This window comes from Chelonia mydas, chromosome 7, assembly GCF_015237465.2.
Source record: "Chelonia mydas isolate rCheMyd1 chromosome 7, rCheMyd1.pri.v2, whole genome shotgun sequence".
Classification (NCBI taxonomy): Eukaryota; Metazoa; Chordata; order Testudines; family Cheloniidae; genus Chelonia; species Chelonia mydas.
The window spans coordinates 121948924-121971997 of NC_057853.1; the positions used below are offsets into that span (position 1 = coordinate 121948924).

General features: G+C 51.0%; 1 protein-coding gene across 3 annotated transcripts; it reads left to right on the forward strand.

The window, feature by feature from the left end:
* Window positions 1-278: 278 nt before the first annotated feature.
* Window positions 279-23022, forward strand: LOC102946581. 3 transcript variants are annotated; one of them, XM_037903451.2, is made up of 2 exons: window positions 279-410; window positions 8832-23022. In XM_037903451.2, the coding sequence occupies exon 2, from the start codon at window positions 8899-8901 to the stop codon at window positions 13423-13425; it is 4527 nt and encodes a 1508-aa protein (XP_037759379.1). In that variant the 5' UTR covers window positions 279-410; window positions 8832-8898; the 3' UTR covers window positions 13426-23022. The 3 variants fall into 3 exon arrangements, with proteins under 3 accessions (XP_037759379.1, XP_027686152.2, XP_043406466.1); XM_027830351.3 differs by lacking the exon at window positions 279-410 and adding an exon at window positions 3522-3638; XM_043550531.1 differs by lacking the exon at window positions 279-410 and adding an exon at window positions 5962-6071.
* Window positions 23023-23074: the final 52 nt, after the last annotated feature.

Sequence of the window (23074 nt, forward strand, 5' to 3'; positions counted from 1 at the left end):
GATGCGCTCCCCTCCCTGCTTTGGCAGGGTGTAGTTCATTGTGCACTCCTGCCCATCACAGTCATCTGCATGATCGCAGCAGAGGGAGGGGGAAAGTCTGCCCAGTAAAATACTCAGCTGGATTTTATAAGTTTATAGCTATGTTTTGTTTCTTTTCAGGAACTATATACTCGTGGTGCTTAGAGTGGTCTGAAAGGAACAGAAACACTTAGCCTTGAACTTTTGTTCTGCTGCTGCTTCTTGTGCCTCTGAGGTACAAAACATACCTGTAAACTTATAATCTAGCCAACTGATGCTCGGGGCTTAAAAAAAAAAAAAGACCCAGGCTTCCCGTTCAATAGAGACTCGTGGGGTGGGAAATCGGAATATTGCGGTGCCAATGGACAGGTTTTTGGAGACCAGCGTTCCAGGTAGGTTGGCGTGAAACAGTCGCACTCCTCTCACTGCCCCCCTCCCCGCTTTCTCTTCCTCCCTGTCCCCAGAAGACACACACAGGATCCTGGGCTCCTTCAGCAAGAGGCTGCCCCTAGCCACGTGCATCCTGTGTACAAATCCGGAGGAGCAGGGTGACTCCATAAGCAGTAATGGCAAGGGCAAAATGAGTTAAAGGAAGAGCCTCTCAGAGCTACAGAGCGCACTGCGGATAATCAGTTGTTTCCTCCCTGCCCTCCGCTGCCGTGCTCCGTACCCGGGCAGTCCCTAGTTATTACTGAGAAATAAATAAGTGCCTTTTATGGGCTAGATCATTTATGTCTGCTCACCCTGTGTAAGAGCCCCTGGATTTTGTGAGAGCTGGGGAAGGAATGATTGTGAACTCTACAGAACAGTGGAGGCTCAATGCAAACAAATGGATTACAGCATGCAGCTATGCAAATTGCTTCAGAGCACAGCCCATTTTGCTGAGCATTAATTGCTACACCATGACTGTTGCATAGCAACAGCTGCATTTGTACAGCTAACAGCTACTGCCCCTGGATTTCTCTGCCACCCTCAGTGACAAACTGAAAAGAAGGGGGCTGTCCCAGGGAAAGCTAGTAGGTGCTGATAGCATCTGGGTCAGGCCAGGGAATCTACTAGGGCTGCCCAGTGCACACGTGAAATTGTGTACGCAGCAGTGGCCGCGGAGCCGTACTGTGACTGGGACAGCAGAGCGAGGCAGGGATTGAGGTGGTGCAGACCAGTGAACTAGTGGAGTGTGTGCAAGAAGGGGTCACGAAAACGTCTAGTGACAGCTCGGCGTGAGTGGCTTCAAAGCTGGAATGACTGGCAGCAATCACTGGTACTGCTGTAACTTCCTGGGGTGAGACTAGTAATCTTAGTGCTGGAGCAGCCCTTTCCCCCACGGAGTCAATCTCTCTGAAGAGCCCCTTGTTGAGTTCCTGACCAGCTGGCTGGGGCCTGTCCCCAGACAGGATGATCCTCGCAGATCCACATGAAGCTCCCGTGTTCCCAGCAGATACTCAGTCCCTCTGTACTCTGGTAGCAGAACTGCATTAGCAGGGACTCTCCCTGGCCATAAAAAGAACAGGAGGACTCGTGGCACCTTAGAGACTAGCTAATTTATTTGAGCATAAGCTTTCGTGAGCTATCGGTAGCTTCTCCAGAGACCGCCCTGAAAGGGTGATACATTCTTTGTGTGCATCCAAGTAGGAAACCCCTGAGCTCCATCCCCAGGGAAAGAGGACAAGTGGGGAAAGATCCTGGAGAGAAGGTCATAGAGGTTAAGGCCAGCAGGGACCATTAGATCATCTAATCTGACCTCCTGTGTAACACAGGCCATTATAATCCACCTCGTTACCCATGTGTTAAGCTCATTAACTTGTTTGGCTAATGCATGTCTTCCAGAGAGTCATCAGTCTGGGTCTGAAGCCACCAAGAGGTGGAGACTCTGCCACTTCCCTCGGGAGTTCATTCCACTGTTAAAAATGTGTGCTGGATTCTTAATTGTTCCTGGCTTCAGCTTCCAGCCCCTGCCTCTTGTTCTGCCTTTCTCTGCTAGATGAAAGAGCCCTCTAATACCCCCAGGAAGGTATTTATACACTGTAAAAAGAAAAGGAGTACTTGTGGCACCTTAGAGACTAACCAATTTATTTGAGCATAAATAAATTGGTTAGTCTCTAAGGTGCCACAAGTCCTCCTTTTCTTTTTGCGAATACAGACTAACACGGCTGTTACTCTAAAACCTGTACACTGTAAGCAAGTCATCCATCCACCTTCTTTTTCATACACGAAGCAGGTGAATGATTTCTGTGCAGTAATCTACATAACCTGCCTAAAGGACTCTGGGTGCCTTAAAGAGCCCCCCAAACACCATTTATCCTGAGGGGGTCACATGCCCAGTCTGTTTCATGCACCATCCATGGTTCACAGTGCTGCCAAAACAGAGACAAATCAGTGAGGAATGCAGCGAGGTAATGTGGAAACTACTGAGAGCCACTGTCCCCAGTAGACCCGAGAATGGAAGCAAGTAGCAGCCTGCATCTCATCTGCACCGTAACGCCTATAACCCTACACTCAGCACTGAAAACTATAGGGGAACCCAAAAGACCGAGTTATCCTGATAGATCTGCTCTGCGGAAGAGGAGAGTGTTGCTGCAGGTAATGGAGAGATCTCTACCCGAGTTCACCCTTTGCAGCCCAGGGAGCTGAGGCACAGTCAGAGGCAGAACTACTGTTTCCAGCTGAAGAGGGGATGGGTCAGCTGGAGATGAGATATTGAAGGGAATCCCCAGGACTGAAAGTGTTGAACTGGAGAGTTCTGAACAAAGGATGCCCCGAAACAGCTGAATGGCCCTGGGTGGCTTGGGAGGGGGGCTGTCAGTTTATTGATGATAAACCACCCCCCTTTATTTATTTCCTTTACAAAATGCAAAAGTTTTTCCTCCCTTGTAAATCTTCAAGTTAATGGAACTAGGAGTGAACCCCACCGGTGCCAGCTGAGTTATGGGGGTGTAAATGAGATCAGAATCAGGCCCCCAGCCTGCACACCAGGAATAAAATAAACTATGCAAAAGAAGAAGAGAGAAATGCCCCGTGAGCTGTTAAGAATGGGAGCTTGGTACCGTCTTAGTGATGCAAGCAGAATGTGGGCTCTGTGGACTTGCTGCTTCCCCACCGTACAGCCCAGAGAGTTATTCACACTGTGCAAAGGGGATGTAAAATGCCACCCCCTGCCTTGCACACTCACTGCACAAGTCCAGGTTACCGTAAAGCGGGGGAGAATCACCACCTTTCCTTTCCCAGGATTAGGGCTCCCAGATTTGGCCGTTGAGGACTCATAACCTCGTCCCTGGCAAGAAACTTCAGACCACAACATGCTTTTCCTTATACCAAGCAGATCCAAATAAATCCTGTACCTGCCTAGGGTCTTCCTTCACAAACACCATTGTTTTAACCCCCCCGACCAATCCTAACAAGGAAGAAGTTCATTGTTCTGCCACTGTAACCACTTCCTGATCCGCCATCATCCCAGCATTCTTTTGAGCATACTTCGCTAATTCCACAGTAGGCAAAGGAGTGTGTCACACAGGTGGGGCTAGGCGGTAGCCACGCCCCTGAGTGTGCTATAAATTCAGGCCAGATTGCTGGCCAACTGCTTGAAAATGGCTGCCATCCTCAGAAACTGGGCTTTCAAACAGGTAAAAGAACCCACGCCTCTCCCTTGTGAAATGGCAGTAGCGTTCAGTTGGAGTAGGTACTGCAGAGCCCCTTCTCTCTGAACAGTCAGGCTGAAACCAACCTTCTCCTCTCTCTAGTTGGGGTTTAAGGCTTGATTTCTCCATTGTTACTCTGCAGACTGGGGGAGGGACAAGCCTGCGTAAGGGATTTGCTCTGACATGCAGGGAAACCAGTTCCTATACAGAGACCTGGAGAGAGGCCAATGTTGTACCTGCGCCTTTTAGAACGTTGATCCCAGGAATCTGTCTCTCAGCAGGGTCAGCAAACCCCTTTCAGACAGTCACTGAAGGCAGAATGATAAAGGAGAGTAAAACTGCGTGTAGTAAAATGATACCTCTGGCACTTGTAAAGGGCAATGATGCCTCTCTAACCTGTTAGATGTTTTCTGAAGGAGCTAAAGCGGTGGCTGAAGGAGACCTACTAAGTGTCATGTAGTCATTCTTTCAAAAGTCTTTGCTAAAGCCCTACACGAAACCCTGGTAAGGACCCTTGGTAACCAGGGTGTGAGATAGGCTGCTTATGAATTCAAAGCTGGCTGAGAAGTGGGAAGTAAAAAGTAGCCAGTGGTTAATCCTGGGGTGCCCAGGGATCAGTTCTTTGAAATATATTAAAGAGCTGGAAGAAGGGGTGAGGAGATATTGAAAAGACTAAGACTGTTCAGCTAGGCAAAGAGACGACTAAGGGGGGATTTGATAGAGGTCTATACAATCATGACTGGTGTGGAGAGAGTAGATAAGGAAGGGTGATTTACTCCTCCTCATAACACATGAACCAGGGGTCACCCAATGACATTAACAGGCAGCAGGTTTAAAACAAACACAAGGAAGTGCTTCTCCACACGGCGCTCAGCCAACCTGTGGAACTGTTTGTCAGGGGATGTTGTGAAGGCCAAAACCATAAGTGGATTCAAAAAAGAACCAGATCGGTTCCTGGAGGACAGGTCCATCAATGGCTATTAGCCAGGGTGAGCAGGGATGCAGCCCCATACTCTGAGTGTCTCTAGCTTCTGACTACCAGAAGCTGGGAATGGGTGACAGGGGATGGGTCACTGGATGATTCCCTGTTCTGTTCATTCCCTGTGGGGCACCTGGCACTGGCCACTGTTGGAAGACAGGATCCTGGGCTAGATGAACCATTGGCCTAGCCCAGTCTGGCTGTTCTTATGTTCTTAAGGGGTGGGTTGTAAGATGCTGAACTTGTAAATGAAATGATTCCGTGGGGTGGCTGAGACTAGGGAGGAGAGCAAGGAGCTTCAGAAGGATCTAACAAAGTGAGATAACTAGGAAACATGATGGCAGATGAAATCCAGCCTAGACCAGTGCAGAGTCATGCATTCTGGGAAGAGTAGTGTGAGCTGCTTCCACATTGATTGGCCTCAGTATAACATCTTGAGGGTGGGAGTGCAAAAGGGCTTTGAATCTAGCACTTGCAGTCCATTGGGAGTGTTTGCACAGACTCCAGTGGGTTTCGGATCAGACCCTAAGGGTCCCTGGGGAGAGATCACTGAAGACACCAACCCAGTGTTTAGTAGCTGTAGAAAAGGGACTAGGAACCCACAAGTAACTGTGTGATACTCACTGGGGAGTGCTCTCCAGAGCTCTCTCACATAGACCAGACACTCATTGTGTTAGTAACATACTGTATTTTCTAACATGTCCAGTTACTAGCTTGATCTCTTCTTTCCCCATCTCCTACCCTTTGTCTGTCTGTAAGCTCTCTGGTTCAGGAGCATTGCCTTCATGTATGTCAAGAAGGGGCCAAGTGCATTGTGGGCATTATTGAAAATATAATAACGGCAATAGAATTCTAGGATGTATTACGGGAAACATGTATGAATCCTAAGTCTGGAAGGGACTTTGAGAGGTCGTCTAGTCCAGTCCCCTGTACTCATGGCAGGACTAAGTATTATCTAGACCATCCCTGACAGGTGTTTGTCCAACCTGCTCTTAAAAAATCTCCAATGAGGGAGATTCCACAACCTCCCTGGGCAATTTATTCCAGGGCTTAACCACCCTGACAGTTAGGAAGTTTTTCCTAATGTCCAACCTAAACCGCCCTGGCTGCAATTTAAGCCCATTGCTTCTCGTCCTGTCCTCAGAGGTTAACGAGAACAATTTTTCTCCCTTCTCCTTGTAACAGCCTTTTATGTACTTGAAACCTGTTCTCATGTCCCCTCTCAGTCTTCTCTTCTCCAGACTAAACAAACCCAGTTTTTTCCATCTTCCCTCATAGGTCCTGTTTTCTAGACCTTCCATCATTTGTGTTGCTCTTCTCTGGACTTTCTGCAGAGAAGCCATTATTACTGTTCTCTGCCCTTCCCTCGAATCCTGCAGTGAGTGGTGACCACTCAGCCCAAAACAGGATCCAGCAGAAAGAGAGAAGAGCTAGGAACGGTAACAAAATAATGAATGGTGGGGGGGGAGTTTCTTAAAGAGAGAGGATTAAAAAGACCAGAGCTATTTATTTAGCGTGAAAAGGGAATGAGGAAGAAGAGAGAAGCTAATGGCATTATTATTATTATTTTTATTTATTTATTTATTTATTTATTTATTTTTAATACCGTGGAACCTAGGAGGGCTAGTCAAAACCAGCCCCTGCCCCCATCTAATGGCACTGTGTGGTGCATTTTACAGGACTGACTTATGCAGCCTTCTCTGATCTGAAACCCAGCCACGGTCTGGCAGCCACACTGATTGTTTCACACAGGAGGCAGCGAAGAGCCCGGATCCAATTGAAATTGTTGGTGGAACTTGGGGAGTGATTTGGCCAGGCTGGGAGGGCTTGGCCATCCATTTTCCATGGGTTGTTAACAATCCCGGGCAGTCGAGCCCCTGAGCACCATGCAGGGATGGTTAGTCTGTAGTGACTGCCTCCCGTCACCAGCCTCGCTTCAGCATTCCCTTAGAGGTCTCCCATGCAAGTACTAATCCAGCCAGTTTAACCCAGGCGTTATGTCACAGGCCTATGTGGTTTGGTTGTAGCTTGGACCGTGGGGAGGGAAGGGGGTTAAATGTGGGGAGTCCAGGATAACAACACACCTTGCCCTCCAAACAGGCAGGGGCTGATAGAGGGAGGCCGGGACTAGCCTGGCACCAGTGGCCCTGATTCACTTCCCGGCTCTGCCAGAGGCTCCCAGTGTGACCCCAGCTGGGCCTGTCACTTAGCCTGTCTGTAACACAGGGATAGCTTCGCAGGGGTGTTACCCATTACACACTGTGGTGCTCAGCTCCGCCTTGGAGCCATGTGAGGAGCCTTCAGGGGAGTGAAAAGAGCACAGCCGTGTGATCTTCCCCAGGAAAGGCACCTGCATTCTCCAGGGCGCAGCAGGTGTGCTGAGTGGAATCCAGCAGTTCCCTCTTCCCAGAGCTTGCAGAGAGGACCCCGCCCGGGAGGGGGTGGGGGAGTACGGGAACATAGGCAGATGGAAGCAGACCCCAGGTCCCTCTAGCCCAGTGTCATGTCTCTGACAGTGGCCAGCACAGCTGCTGCAGGGGATGGTGTAAGATCTCCTGAGTAGCGGGCAGGGGGAGGGCGGTAATCTGCTCCTCACATTAGGTATGATCCTGAGTTCTAAAATGAGATACTGAAACATGGTGGGCTAAGGAGCAAAAGGGTCTAACTGTATATACAGGGGGCCATGTGCGTGGAACGATAGTCAACCCTCTGCTTAGTCTGGGGCAGGGCAGCTAGCAGTAGAAGTGACCTTGCTCAGGTTAGCGTAGGGGTAACCTATCTCAGTGCTGGAGAACAGCTGGAGCTACATACATGCAGCACTGTCTAGTGGTTGAAGCCATGAGTCCTGGTTCTCCTCCCAGCTCTGCCGAGACCTGCTGTGCTTCCTTCTATAAGTCACCTGCCCTCGCTCTGCCTCAGCATCCTCCTCCATGCTCCCCGCACTCCCAGGAGAAGGGAGCCGGGGGTGGCTGCAGACAGCACAGAACCTACTAGCTCTGCAGCGTGTGAGAGGGGTCTGAGCCAGGGGCCCCCAGGGCGGATGTGAGAGCAAGCGTTCCAGGGACGTTCTCGCTGGGTCCAGAGAGCAGGTGCAGAGATGTCAGAGGGGCATTAGTGCAGGGAGGACCAAAGGGGCTAAGAGGTTTGTAGCCAGCCCTTGGATTGCGTCCACCAAACTGTCATCCAGCCCAGACAGTTAATACCCGAATGCAAAGGGATTGCAGAGGATGTGATGCCTCCATTAGCACATGGGCACATCTGTCCTTGGTGTCGGACCGGCTACCAGAAGGCTGGGGGGGGACTTGTTACTTCTAGCTTTTAAAAGGGAGAAAGATGTTAACAAAGGAACTATAGGCCACTGCCCCTCGCATCTGACCCCGGAGATGTGCTGGAGACCAGGCTCGTTCGAAGGAATGGGTGGAAATTCAAAGAGCTGTAATTGGGAACTAGCATGGCTTTCATACTACACTGTCAAAGACTAGGACAAACATTAATGAGCCCTTAACCTCACCCCTGGTTAATCCTAACGAGTTGCCTCTGTGCAGCAGGTAAGTATGGTCACCCCCATCTTAGAGAGGGCTAGAGACAAGAGGAGCGTGTAGGACGATGATCATCCAGCCGTAGGGCCCCAGAAGTCCATGGTTCTTGGGCTGGGCTTGGACAGCAGCCCTGTAAATGGCACAGCAAGTGTATGCAATGGGAGTAAACCAAAGGTGGTTGTCAATGGCAATGAGCTGCAGTGGAGAACTCGCCCGTGGGGCAGGGTGTCTCGGAGGCTGGTGTTTGTCGGTTTGTTCGTGGCCTCGTCCAGGCGTCATCCTGCAGAATGGCCACAATTTGAAATCTTCCCTTTCCAATTGTGGGAGTGGGGGTGGGGGGGATGTCCCAGCTGACAGACCAAAGTGAAATGCAAGTCTGGATCTGAATGTGCATGGAGGATAAGTGTCAATCTCCACGAGTGGTCAGAGTGAGCTGCCAAACATATAGTGATAGGCCCCTTTCTCTGGCAAACAGATAAAGCTTTGCCTTCCTGAGTGGATTGCTTTATGTGCACCCCTGGCTAAGTATCAAGGGCGCTAAGGCCTGTTGTCATGTGAGAAGATATACTGCTAAGGGGGAGGAGAAGGGTTTCTGTAGGTTTTACAACACGAATTCTCTGTCCTCTGCTTTGCTGACTGTTTCTCTCTTTGTCTCTCTAGTGAGGATACAGCGGAGACAATAGCAATAGACCCTAACAATCAGCCGAAGTCTCCCCTGGAAAAGTTTATGGTCCGACTGTGTACACATCACCAGAAGCAATTCATTCGTGTGCTAAACGACATATACACGGAAGTACAGCCAGACTGCGAGGGCCGGCCGTTACCTGAATCCGAAAACATGGATGCAGCTACATGCAGCTCTGGTTGTAGCCAGCAAAGCACTGAAAATTGGAAGAAGTCTGCTCCCTGTTCTGAACTGAAGCCTCTTACTTCCTCAGACTCGGACAGAGACCCAGTGGGTCTTCATAGCCCTCTGCGTGCCGCAGGGCAACCCTTGGAGCAGCACACAGAGGTGAAATCCATGGACAGAACGGAGAATTTCAGTACTGCTTTCAAAAGAGACTTCTCTGAACTCTCCGCACCTAGAACTAGTTCTGTTAGTCCGAAGGATAGTTCCACCCAAGGATACCTCACCACTTCGAACTCTTCCTCACTGCACTTCCACCCTGGCACCAGGAGCCCGGAAGGACAAACCACTGGACAGGAGCAAGAGGCTGGTGTCAGAAAGTGTGAGGATGACAAAGACCAGATCCAAGGCAAGAGCTTAGCAGACAGCTACATTGCTGTAAAAGTGGCCCATGTGAACGGCAGTGAGGACAGCTCAGAGAGCTGCCTGGGATCTCAGAAGAACTCTTTCAAAGCTTTACCAGAAGAGGGTTGGGATTCAGGGTTTCCAGTGAACTCTCCTAGAAGAGCTGACAAAGAGAACGCTTTACAGTGCAGCTCCAAAGCATCTTTGCACCAGGATTTAGAAACAAACGAAGAAGATGCAAGACCAAAGCAAGAAAACCATCTCCATACCCTGGGAAAGACTAAGGGGGGCTTCCACACACACCCTGGCGAGAAGAATCCATGTGAGCGTTCCAAAGACGGGTGGATGGCCCCTGCACCAGTGCCAGTGATTCACAAAGCCTCCAGTGGGCGCTCAAGAGCTAAAACAGGGTCCTCGTCCGTCAAAACAGCTCGGAAGAACAAAAGGGCGTCGGGACTGAGAATAAATGACTATGACAACCAATGTGACGTTGTCTATATCAGCCAGCCAATAACTGAATGCCACCTGGAGAGCCAGCGGTCAGTGTCGTCCCGGAGGACAGCTCGGAAGAGCACCCGCGGGTATTATTTCAATGGTGAGTGCTGCGAGCTGCCAACTGTCCGCACGCTGGTGAGAAGCTCCCGAGTGGAAGAGAGAGGAAATGGTCCAGCCCTGAGGACGGAAGCATTAGTGAGCTCTAAGCAGAGCCCGGCGCTCTCTGGAGGTGAGCCTTCGGAGGCAGCCCAAGAGGCTGACAAAAGAGCTTCCCTCAAGCTCCTGTCCAAAGGGGCTCCCCCCAGCAGAGAAGCTAACGAGAGAGCAGAGAAGGAGCCCAGCGAGGGCGGCTCACTGAAGTCAAGAGAAGCTGCTTACACTCAGCCACTGCTGGTTCTGTCTGCTCCCTCCTGCCCTGACACTGCTCTAGCCGTCGGCCCCTCTGCTGCTGAAGGAAGTGGGGAGAGGATGTGCCAGCCGCTGGAAGACGTGGAGGCTAATGTTCTCCAGCAAGCTAACAGCGGTGCTGACCTCTCTGGGGGCTGTGGGCCCACAGAAGACAGCAGCAGGGAGGCTGCAGATTTGACATCTCTTTCTCCGCCAGAAGCTGCTAGTAGGGAGGAAGCTTCTCCATGCTCAGAAATACAAGCTATTCCGGCGCCTCCTGCCAGCCTGGACCCCACTCCTCCTTTGCAGCTTCCTACCACCGTGGACCTAGTGCTTCCTACCGGTGCAGACTTGGTGCACCATGCAGAGCCTCCTTCCAGCATGGACCCTGAGCCTCCTGCTGGACTAGACCTGGAGCTGGCTGGGGCACTTCCTGGAGAGCCCCCAACTAGTACAGACCTGGAGCTTCCTGCCACGCCCCCTGCCAGCATGGACCTGGATCCTCCCATGCAGCCCCCTGCTAGTTTGGAGGCCGAGCCCCCTGCTAGTTTGGAGGCCGAGCCCCCTGCTAGTTTGGAGGCCGACCCCCCTGCTAGCTTGCAGCCTGCTGATGTGACCAAAAGCATTCCTGCTGACCCAGAAGCTGACGTCAGGGAGATGCAGGAAGGCCCACCTGAGCCAGGGGAGACCATGCCGACTATTGCAGAGCTCAGTGGAATCTTGGCAGGCGAGACTGCGCCAGATAGCAGCAGGCTGTGTGAGAGAGAGAATGGCAATGGCGAAATGCCACCAGGACCTGACACTTCAGAAACGGATGGCAAGGGGACCGTCTTGTCCAAAGAAAACCCAGAGAAGAAGCAAAAGAAAGGCAGGAGAGTGCATGTAGCATCAGACCGGCGTCTCCGCAGCCAGCAATTCCAGCCACCCACAGAAGGCAGAGCTGAAAAGTCCGGTTCTTCCACCTCTCTGCAGCTTCCTTGTCTTCAGATTAAGCTTTCTAAAAGTCCCGGTGCAAAGCGTTTTAGGAGGGAGGTGCACCTTGATGGAGCAGCATCCGTGTGCTTCCCAAAGGATTGCTTCCACAAAACACTGCTGAAGAACATCCAGGGCCCAGGCACTGGGAGTGTCCTGGAGAGAGAGCCCATGCAGCAGGGAGGAGACGAAAATGGCATTACTACTAGGCAAACTTACAAAATCATGTTGGCAAAAGATGGTGCAGCAGAGAGAGAAGGGTCATCGAAAGATGCCCCCCCTGCTAACGCCAGCCATAGTAAGTCAGGGGAGATGCTTGAGATCTGTGTAGAGGCTAATTCTGATAAGAGAAGTGTTCTCCTTCCTAGGGAAAGTGGAACAGGTGTACAGGATGGAGAGCAATCGGATGAGAAACCAGGTGATGTGGAGAACCCAGACAATGCTGTAGATGCTGGAAAGGTACAGTATAAAGATCCGACTGATTCGCCTACAGGTCCCAGCAGTAAAAGTGGAAGCAAACACATCCCATCAAAGACTTGGAAGCATAAAAAGTTGGCCCACCCAGTTTACAACTTGAGACACACCCCTACCCCTGTGGACACTGCAAAAAAGAATATTCCAGGAATGGAAGTTTTGCAAGCAAATCAAAACCAGAAGGAAGAACGCAGTTCAGGGAACAAAGACCCCATAGGTGTGAAGGAGGTGGACACAGTGGCTGAGGACAAACCAAAGTTTGTGGAGTGGTGTGCTGAGGAAGAGAATCAGGAACTTATTGCTGACTTTAATGCCCAGTATGTGAAAGTTCAGAAAGGATGGATTCAGCTGGAAAAAGAAGCACAGCCAGCCCCCAAAGCAAAGAACAAAGCTGACAAGCTGAAAGAGATTTGGAAAAGCAAGAAAAGAACCCGGAAATGTAGAGCGGCTCTTGAAGTTCAAAAGCTTTCCCCTGTCCAGATGCTGTTTATGAAAGCCTTCAAGTTGTCCAACATTTGCCGGTGGTTCTTGGAGACAACTGAAACCAGGTCACTAGTCATTGTGAAGAAACTCAATACCCGTCTCCCAGGAGACGTTCCCCCCATCAAGATCCCCCTGCAGAAGTATTGCTCTTCCAGCCTGTATCCCAGCTCGCTGCAAGCTGAACGCTTAAAAAAACACCTCAAGAAATTTGCTGCAACTACCCCCGCTAAAAATAACTTGAAGAATCAAAAGTTATGGGCCAGGCTTCGGGAGAACGCTGACAGTACGGAGCCCGGGGAAGCTGCCAGTCCCAACCAGATGCCTGCTTGTGAGGCTAGCTCAGAAGAAGCTGGTGAAGACAGAAACATGCAGCCCCCTCCAAGTCTGCCAACGCAGGCCAGCACTAGGATCCTGCGGAAATACTCCAATCTGAGGGGCAAACTGCGAGCCCAGCACCGCCTGGCAAAGAATGAGAGAAAGGGAGACAGTGCAGCTGATCATCCTTCAGTGGAAAGTAAGCAAAGCCGGAAGAGTGTCTGCATCAACCCACTGATGTCTCCAAAGCTGGCCTTGCAAGTCAAAGCAGATGTGTTTCCTGCTAAGTCCATGCGAGCGGAAGCAGCAGTGAAGGGAAGAAAAGGGAAAAGCAGGTCCCAGGAGGACTCCTTGCCCAAAGCTGACCCTCAGCCAGGCAGAAAGAAGAGAACGCTGCGGGAGAAGAGCACTGTACCAGAGCTGTCTCGCCCCTCCAGTAAAGACCGCCTTCCAGCCACAAAGGGCAGCAAAGTAAAACATTCCGAGGTTCCCCCGAAAGCTCCTGCTATCAGAAAGCAGGCTGCCATGGAAAGAAGCAATAAGCTCGAGAAAAAGGTATCTTCGAAAGAGAAGAGAGTCCCAAAAAGGCAGCTTGGCAAAGGCAGGCTCCCCATCCCGAAAGTCAAAGAGAACCCCGTCAAAAGAGCTGCAGCCCCGCCCAGCCAGGAAGGGCTCACAAAATCTGCAAAGCTGAAACCGAGGGGGGAGCCCTCTACCAGGGCACAGAAAGCAGCCGATCAGAAGCCCAGCGGTGGGAAAACTCTGACAAGGTCTATGAAGAAAATTCAAGAGAGCAGCACGTCCCAGGGCAAGAGAAAGTTAAGGGCAAAAGTTGACTGTGCACACAGCAAGCGAACACGACTGGATGCAGAATAACCAAGAGAATGGCAGCCATGTAAACCTGTTGTACAGTAGTAACCCTTGATCATGCATTAACTAAAGCTGCTTTTATAAGCTGTAGCAAGCCTTTAAAAATCCACAGCTAAAGGATTACACCCGTGATTTTAGGCGTCAGAAGGTGTGTCTCAGACAGAGAGGAGAGCTGTCTGTCTCCACTGTTGAGGAGGGAAGTTCCTGCAATTCGAATGTTCCTTGGGTTTTAAGCTTGGAACCAGGCAGTTTTAGTTAAAAGTACAGTGCCTTATTTATCATTTTTAAACAAATAAATAAAAAAGCTAGTCTGTGTGATTTGAAGGCTTGCATTTTATACTTGATGCACAAGCACTTGTACTGTAGCAGAAAGGAAACCACCTTCATGCACATAAAGTAGCTTTCAGCAGCCTTTTGAGGGGCGTGCACACAAACCCTTCCCTTTGCATTAAACATCCTGACTGTTTGTTTGTGAGTGACATTGGAAGCAAAACCAAAAGCATTTTTCTTCTAGCCAGAGAGGGAAGGGGTAATTGGTCATTACTTCGTTCTTAGCAGCAGGTGGTGGGCTAGACAGTTGGTAACTATTTCAAGATATGAATTGTTGGCCACTTGTGTATAATTTATGGTCTTTAGGGTTAGACAGCTATTTCTACTCTGCTGCTTCTTAAGCCTTGAGGTAGTGTGGTCTGATCAAAACCGATGTGGCAAAGGGGTTACTGCTTGGAATATTGGCGCGAGCTCTGTAGCATCTCCCGCTGTTTGCAGGCACAGCGGGCTGAACTCATCCTTGGGGATCTCCAGTACATCAGGGATGAATCAGTCCCACTGTATCTGACTGTTGGGCAAAACACCCTCTCCGATCAGCATTTTGTTTCATAGCACCTCTCCATGTGGATTTCTACTTTCTCTGACAGTAGCTTTTCACTCATAATCGGGTATTTTCCTTCCTGTGAAAAGCCAGGGCAGATTTCCACTCGTTATTTAGTCAGTCTGTGTGAAAGGGAAATCTTTAGCCTCCCCACATTGTCTCCCCCACTCCCACAGAACACCTGTATTTTAAGGAAAAAAATTTTAATGTTGTCTTTGAATAATGCTGAGATTTAAAGTATCCGATTCTTTTTTTTTATTAACTTCAATCTCATTTTAAAATAAAGTGAAGCTGTTTTGGTTCCTGCCAGTGTTGTGGTGTGCTGTAGAGTCTAGGATCGGATAGTTCTCCTCACTGTCAGAACAGCCCGGGCAGTGTGTACACCCCGCCTTGCTCTGGCTTGCAAACATATCCTTGAGGGTCGAATCAACACAAACCATGCACTGCTTAAAGGTCAAGCAATAGTTTCCAGTGGAGAAACACTAAGAGTAACAGCTGATACACAGTAAAACCTATTAGAAATGCAAATAATCATATTCCCACAGCACACATTGGCGGTGGAGCTAATTGGGGTGAGGGTGGGGAGTTTTATATTGAAAATTCCCCCCCCCCCCCCTTGTGTAAGCAGCTGTAAGATGATGGCGTCAGCTCCCACTCAGTGCCTAAGTTTAAAAGCTCAAGGCCAGCCATTTTATTTCAAAAGCTCCACTTCAAGCCCGTACAAAAGAAGGGCTGTTTGCACAAGTTTCTAAGCAAACTTCCTTCCATTCACTAGGTTCAACACCTGAAATCTGATTGTGAAGGCTCTGAAATCTCCTGACCTTTGGAGAATAGCTTCCAGCCGCCATTGTCCTAGCAAGATCTGAATACACGTGCATATCTTTGTTACACTAGGCCCTCCCCTCAGAGAGGTTTACTGCCTGCGGAGAAAAGCATGCCTTTTGGGGTGTGCAGCCGGCCGCGTTGCGGAGGAATTGATTTTCACGGTTAGCGTTGAACCTCAGATACCAAAGCTCATTACTGGAGGCAGAAAGTGGATAATTAATTGTCTTTAATCTCTTGCTGGATCCATTTAGCACAGGGGATGAAACTAAGCTGGGGACTCCACAGCATCTTTTTCCAGTGCAGTAGTTCGCTCCCCATGCTCTGGAGAGTGCCGTGTGCTGAGACGGGCGGGCACCCGCACCAGGGGTGCTGCAGCCACAGCCCAGGGTCAGGTGGGCTTGGAAATCACTGACCTTTAAGGAGCTGTTATTTTTTAAATCATGCTGAATAAAGTAAATGCTGGACAGTTATTTTGTGGCTGCCAGCCCTGTACAGGTTAATATGAAGTTATCGATTACTTTAATTTTACTGTGCATATTAAATATGTCAGGCATTGCAACAGAACAGATCTAAAGGCATTTAAGGAGAGGGGGACTGTGCCTGCCGGTGAAGGATTGGTCCTCAGCTGTTACAGGGGAACGCTGGCTCTCTCTCTCTTTTTTTTTTTTTTTATTCTGATCTAGAATCTTCTTGTTTTCTGTAGTCTGGACTGCTTTCATAAAGAAACACTGTGTGTGCGTGTGTGTGCGTGTGCATGTGTGCACATGTGTGTGTGCGTGTGCACACGCCCATGTGCAAGGACCTCTGTTGTCTGTGTGCTATCCAACTTCATGCCAATAAACCCTTTACCCTCCCTATCATTTTTCTCATGAATGCCAGAGTGTAAAGAAAAGTTGGTAGGTTCCGTGGGGTTCGAATTTCAGAGCTTTCTGCTAGTCACGTGTAGCCGTCACAACCCGGCAGGAACCGTAGGCTCGTTTAATGTCCAGCTTCAGGCTGGGGAGTGACAGAAATAGGAGAACAAGAGTGAGCTGAAATAGCGCTTCTGGGCCTTGGAGTGCTGCAGCTCGCCTGTTAGGTCTCCAAGGCTAGCTACACGTGCGTGCACCGTGGCCGTGATGGGCGGGCTCGAGGGCATGGTTCTAGGCCTGGCGGTTCCTGCGGTAGCTTGTCACTGGTTCAGGTCGGCTCGCTGTCTGCCCTGCCTTTGGCCTCCTGTCCCTTTCTATGGGAGAAGGAAGCATTTGCCCAGCAGACTCTTGAGGGCACTGCTTGACGTTGCCCAGGGGCCTGGCTACATTACTCGTGGCATATCTGGATTAGAGTCTGACTGGGGTGAGAGACTGGCCAGTGTGCCCGTCCTGCGAATGGGGCAGCCATGCCCACCTGCCAGTGGTGTCCAGCTAGGACACAGTCACTGGAAACAGGGGAGACTCTCGTCCCAGGCGGCTACATAAAGAAAAGAAAATCTTCCTGTCTCCCCTGCAGGCCCCTGCCTGTGTCCTTGCACCTCCCCTTCTCGTGTGTGTGTGTGTGTTCGTGTGTGTGTTCAGTGCTGAGAGGTTTAAAAGAAGGCAGCCCAGAACTCGGAGCACGAAGCCCTGCCGGGGTACCCAGGGCTCAGCAGTGGAAACACCGCGGGGGCAGCTGAAGGCAGCACTGCTGAGCCGTGCCTCACCGGGCGGGGCACGTTGCTGCCCCGGGCAGAGGGGTCAGATACACACAGCTCAGCACAGGCTAGAGTACGGGTGTTTGTCACATGGGTCCAAGCAGCTCCTAGACCTAGAGCCTGTGTCCGAAGGTGTTACGGGAAATGTTGGTGTCCCTCAGCAGATATGAAGTGCTCAAAGCAGGGGTCCGATCCAACGCCCAGAGAAGGCAGTGGAAAGACGCCCTTTGCATTTGATGGGAGCTGGATTATCGGCCGTGTGTTAATCGGGAGTCGTACATGTTGTGTTTAATGCGGGAGCGTCTAGCTCCAGCCTGTAGGGACAGTGTAGGGGAAGGGAGGGGAGGGCTAGTGGACTGTGGGTGGGTGGGTGGGTGTGTACGCACGTTTGTGTCTGTAGAAATCAGGAGAGAGGGGGCAAAAGGAATTTCAGGTCTTTCAGCTGCAAAGCAAACCCTATTTATTTATTTATTTATTTGAGAGTGAGACTGGGACGCGGTGGGTCAAAGCCCTGCGTATAGTCGGTGAAACACGGAGCCAGGCAGGCTGCTGTGCCTCGAAGGTTGCCCTGAGCGGCTGGCGGGGCCCAGGACTGTTCCACGCCTTCGGAAGGGCCAGGCTGCACCGTTCCAGCATTGATGTAACCTTCCTGGGGCCTCTCCTATGGCAGCTCCCGTCCCCATGCCAGTCAGGGCCCGCAGCTGGCTTTCTCGCTGCGTTAACCCGACAGATGCTGCCCTCATTGGAGGGGCGTGGGGCAGACGTTACCGTTTGCCGCAGCCGCCCCACGCTGGTTCATTTGGAAGCTTTCAGTTGTTTGGGTACCCTCAGTGCTAACTGTGTGAGTCTGAGAATGTAAACCCTCCGGCTCAGAGCGAGCTGCTGTCCCCCCCACAACAGCTCGCAGCTATTTACCAGCAAGCGTTCGCCCCCAGCGCCTGCTCGCTCTCCTCTGAACCTCACGCTCACTCCCAGCACATCCGCATCACAAGCAAGCAGCCCCGACATGAACGCAGCCAGAGGTCTCCGCTACCATTCCCAGACACAGCTCCCGCTCTGGCTCTGCAGCCTGGCCATGTGGGCCTGCGTGCCTGGAGCAGCCTGTCCGCAGAGCGACTAGGCCTCAGCTCTTCCTCAGGGCCCAGGCAGCCTGGCTGGCTGCAGGCCTGGGAACCCTGGTCCAGCCAGGAGGCCCCTTCGCCCTCTCCTCTCTCACCCAGCTCAAAGGTCCGGAGTTGGACTTCAGCAGCTCGCCGATGGAGCAGTTGTGCTGACTCAGCGCACCACCTAAGCTGTCCCTCTCGGCCCTGGCCGGAGACGCTGTAGGGGCTAGCCCCACGGACTGAGCCGGGCATTGAAACTCGTAGATGTGTGTGGAGCGGGGCCTGGAGCAGCCCCAGCCTCCCGCATGCACGTTCTTGTGGAGGGGAAGGCCAGCGAAACCCTGGGCGTTCTCTGCGAGCACACCCTGGGGCTGATGGTAGGGAGGGGTTACGGGGGGACCTGGCCTGTGAGGAAGTGGCCATGACAGGACTACAGGCCACCCAACGCTGTGGACCCTTCAGTCATAGCCAAACAGTTAGCCTTTGGGCGGAGACAGCAGCATCCCCTTGCTGGTCCCTGAGCTGCAGACAGTCCTCTTAACCGGCACAGTCGCTGTCCACATGGGCTGTGTGGGCTTTTAGGGCATGGAAATCCCACAGGGCGTTCTCAGTCCCCATTGCCATGGACTCCTGCTACGGCTCAGTGCTCGGGGGGAGACACACAAACGTGCACGCTCCCCTGTCCGCCTCCCCTGGGTCGCTGGGCGCAAGCTGACGTGTACACCGGGAGTCACCACAGCTTCCAGAGTGCAGAGTCGAGCTCGTCGTCCGGCGGGCACTGGGCTCTGGCTTTCTTTGGCAATTCTGGGGCAGGGACGAATTAGAAACCACAGGGTCTGTTTTTTCCTGTGGGGCAGAGCTGTGTGGGCAGCCAGGCCTCAGGTGTTAGCCTCTTTTTCCCCCCGGCCATCTTTGCATCACACTGTTCCTCATCTCCCCTCGGCGCAGGCCTGTAATGTACTGTTGTGGGCTGGAGATCGGACATGCACCCAGATGATACTGTACAGAACCTGTCTGCCTGCTGTTAATTAGGTGCACGTGCTCCTCCTATCTACTCTGCGCAGCCTGACGGTGCACGTGGGTGGGCTGGCAGTGAGCTTTCTGCAGCCACCGGCTCCAAATTCCTGCAGCATTCCCAGAGTGAAGACACGAGGAGGCTGGAGCCGATGTTGGTTAATGGATGATGATAAGCCGTGTGTTTTACTGCCTTCATTCCATGCCTGGCCTGGCCTGGCCTGGCCTGCGACTCTGCGCTCTCCTCTCCCATCTGCAGTAAGGCCACTCTCGGCTCTCCAGCCTTGGGACTCCTCATCTTAACGGCCTGCTCGTCCATCTTCCCCAAACCCACCGTCTGGCCTCTGCAGAAAGCTGCAGCTGCCACAAGGACACATCACCCCGATCTTCAAACACCACCCTGACTCTCCTCAGGTTGGGATCCATCACAAAATCACCATCCTGGGGTTCACTAAAAAACACCCTCTTCGGCTGGCCCCAGACCTTCTCCTGGACCTTTCCTGTTAGTCTAGCACTGGCCTCCCTCGCTTTCCAACTCCCTTCAGATGAACTCAATACTTCTCTGCAACCCCATCCATCTGGAACAGCCTCCCGGGACATTTCCACCACATCAACTGGCCAGTTTTGGTCACATCTCCTCTTTAAATACATCGTCTCTGGCTAGCCCTCCTATTGTTCTCCCTTTCCAACTGGGTTCAATTTATTCACCATGCAGTGTCTTCAGCCCCACTGCATCTGTAATGTAGCATTTTACAGGGAACGGCTTGGTTTGCAGTGGGGGTGACATGCACTTTGCTGAATTCAAGTGAGATTTGTCCTGTATGTTTACATCAGACCCCAAAGCACCGCTAGGGCTCTGAACGGCTTCCAACAGCTGCTCCTAGCTGGGAGATGGTCCCTGGTAGGGAGCGTCTCTCCCGGCAGGGGTGGGGTATCTGTGTGTACACCTCTCCCCCCCACACACTTGTACCCACCACTCTAAGGTTTACTGTGTAAAGAATGGTATTGCTCTGTTCAGACACCTCCCCCCAAGCCACTTCGGTAGCACCGATTCACCAGGAATTTTTGGAAAGATCTGCCAGTCATGTGGTAACAGGTAGGACCAAACTTTCCCAACTGTCGTGTTTTGTCCTGGAAACCCCCTGAGGCAAAATCTTTTCCTGCTGTTCCCTGGCTGTCCCATGTTTGATGGGTTGGAAATTGTCTTCGGCCCCAAGTATCTTTGCACCTTTGGCAGGTGAACAAGGCCCAGGACCTGCCCAAATTTCAGCTCTTTGTCCCGGTAGATTGAACGATTGGAATTACTGTCAGTTTTGAGAGCTCTGTCGCCACCCCTGGGTGCAGCTGTGAGGAATTAAAACAATCGGAAAAGGACGGGACCTCATTTGTGCTGAGCTGTTTTTATCGCTGGTAGTGGAAGGTCCGTTTCCTGTCCCCAGTGACGCATCGCACGCTCACCTAAAGGAGCCAGTCACACATGGGGCCAGGCCATGAAAACCAAGGCAGAGAATGGGTCACTGCCCCACTGAGTTACATTCTCCTCGTCATTGGCTCCTCCCAGTCTGAACGTCCCAGCCCGATTTACTGATTGTGCAGTATGTCCAAAACGGGCTGGACCCAGCTGCCTTTGATGCCAGCTCATCCGCACACCCGAACGCAGGCGTCCGCACGCAGCACACCCCAACGCAGGAAGGGCCTCCTGGAGGCTGACCATAGAAAGTCCTGGCTTTGTGCCGCTCGGAGCTCTGCAAACCAGGGGCGCTTAGTCGGGCCCAGCCCTTTGCTCAGCATGATGTCCCTGTGCTGCTCGTCCGCTTCCCTTTGCTGAGACTTTAGCTTGGGGTTGTGATATGAGTCATCTGGGCTAAGATGTTCTCAGGAGCCATAGTCTGCATTGTGATCATCCCCAGGGTTGGAAGACGTTACGGTCTCCCCCGCCTCACCGTATTGGACTTCCCCTTATTCAAGAGCACGTCCGTCACCTTCCCTTTAGGCCGGGGGCCAGGGTGTTGGGTGTGTCTCTGGGCACGTTGGCAGTTTCCAGGTCCTGGCAGTCTGAGAACTTGAGTTGCAAGGTTTTGATGGCCTCTGTTGACCCTTTCAGCACATGGTCCCTCCAGTTGTGGTTGGTTTCTAAGCGTCTGTGTGTAAGAGTACCTCTCTCTATATGAATGACCGGTGCTGGGTAAAGTAGCCAGGAGCTAGCCATTGAAATGTGGAGCTCCTTGATAAGCTTTTGGGGCAGGCTGAGGCATTTCCTCCCACTTGGAGTTCACAAAAACTAGGCTTGTAAATAGTTTTTATATTTATTTTGTGTTCTTTCTGCAGCTCAGTGTTCCGAGTGCCGGTGCGTGGCCGCAGAGGGCCATTGCCTCGCATTGGACTCAGCTCAAGGCAAGCACCAGGCCAGTGACCTGTGCTGGAGTGGGATGATTTTTTTTTAATGATGCAACATTAAAAAGTCAAAGCATTAAATATTTTTCTTCATCTCGTCTTTTAAAGCTGGTCGTAGCTAGTCGGCAGGACCTGGCCGGCTGGGCTCTGGGCTCAGTAGGCCTTGGCACCATAAGCAATAAGATTCTTAGTAATAAGTTCAAGTCAGTAAAACTGAGTCTCCAGGGGCCGTGGAGGGGGTGGGGAATCTTGCTGCAGATTGGCTTGCCTTTGCATGGGGACCTCATAGCTTAGAATCATCATTTATGGTTCTGTGTGCACTGTCTCCTTATGAGAGGGAATCACGAACCTGATGGCGGGGCTGGACCCGACACAGGCTGGGGGAGTCTGGGGAGGAAAGCTAGCAATGGGCTTGTTTTCCAGTGGGCATCTGACTGCAGAAAAGCCCCTGATTATTTTAGGAATCCCCTAAAATGGCCAGGACAGACCAAGCTACTTATTAGCCTGTTGCAATTTAGGACCTCTTAACTAACGTCCCCATCTTGTGTCTGCTCTTCTGATTGTGGAGAACGTAATTCCACAGGCACAGAGGAGGTGACCTGCCCACCGGGTTCTTGTGTTGTGCTGATGTTCTTAAGGCATTTAGCCAGACTTCCTCTTGACCTGCCCAGGATGGCTCCCAAATGTCCCCTGGCTCTTTGCTAGTAGCTTTTGTTCTAGGGTTTTGTATTTATAAATGTGTTTAGAATTTTTTTCACTTTTTGTCCTTGATGTACGTCTTGGTTCTAGCCCCCAGGCAGAGCAAACCTAGCCCCCAAGCTGTCTGCAGTGGCGCATAGGAGTTAGGTTGGATCGTCTCGTGCTTCTATTCATTTAACTTCTTCTGATCTTTTAGACAGTGGAATCTTATGAAAGCTCCCAAACTTTTGTTTCCTGAGATTGGTTTTCTTGGTCACATAGGACTCTCCCCCGCGCCCCTCAAACTTCCTCCTTCGGGACATTGTAGAAACCAGTAATTTTCCCTTTTAAAGTGTTTGTCAACTTTGAAATGGTAGTTCCTTTTTAATAACAAAAATGTTTTTCTGCATCTACATCTGCTACCCTTGTAGAACTTTGTAGTTTCCCCATGACACTGATATGAGAAGCCCAGGACCATACAAGTCCCCTGCCACTCCCTGTCTGGTACTGTATGTATGAGCCTAACCAATGTGAACTTTAGAAAAGAGCTATGAGAACTGCAGGCTGGTGACTGTCTAGGTTTGAGGATCTGGCTTGGATCTGCATTTCCGTTCTGTTCTGGGTATTAGGAAATACTTCAGCATGACTGGAGAAAATGAAATGTCTGCTGTGAATTGCGGGTCGGAAGTGTTGAACAAGGTTTTCATTTGCTAATGTTTACATACCTCACCTGAAGAACCTTGGAAAGTGTATATAACAAAATAGAATTATATTGAGTTGCTTTAAAACAATACATAGAGCTATAAGAACTGGAGTGATCTGAATTGTGTCTCAAGTCTCTGAATAGTGACATTGTGAACTCTGTGTTCCTGTGTTTTATTTCCTGTTCGACTCTGGGAGAAGTTGTGTTCTTGTTACTGGTTAAACTCCTTCAGGATTCCCACCACCTTGTTTTCTTTTATTCCTTAGACATTGTTGATAACGACCCAACGAGCTTTCTAAAGGTCCTTATTTTATTGCAGCTTATTAAACTTCCCTTTGATATCGAAGCCTGCTTGGTGTGGTAACTGGGGGGTGAGTGGATGGGTCTGGTGGGTGTCA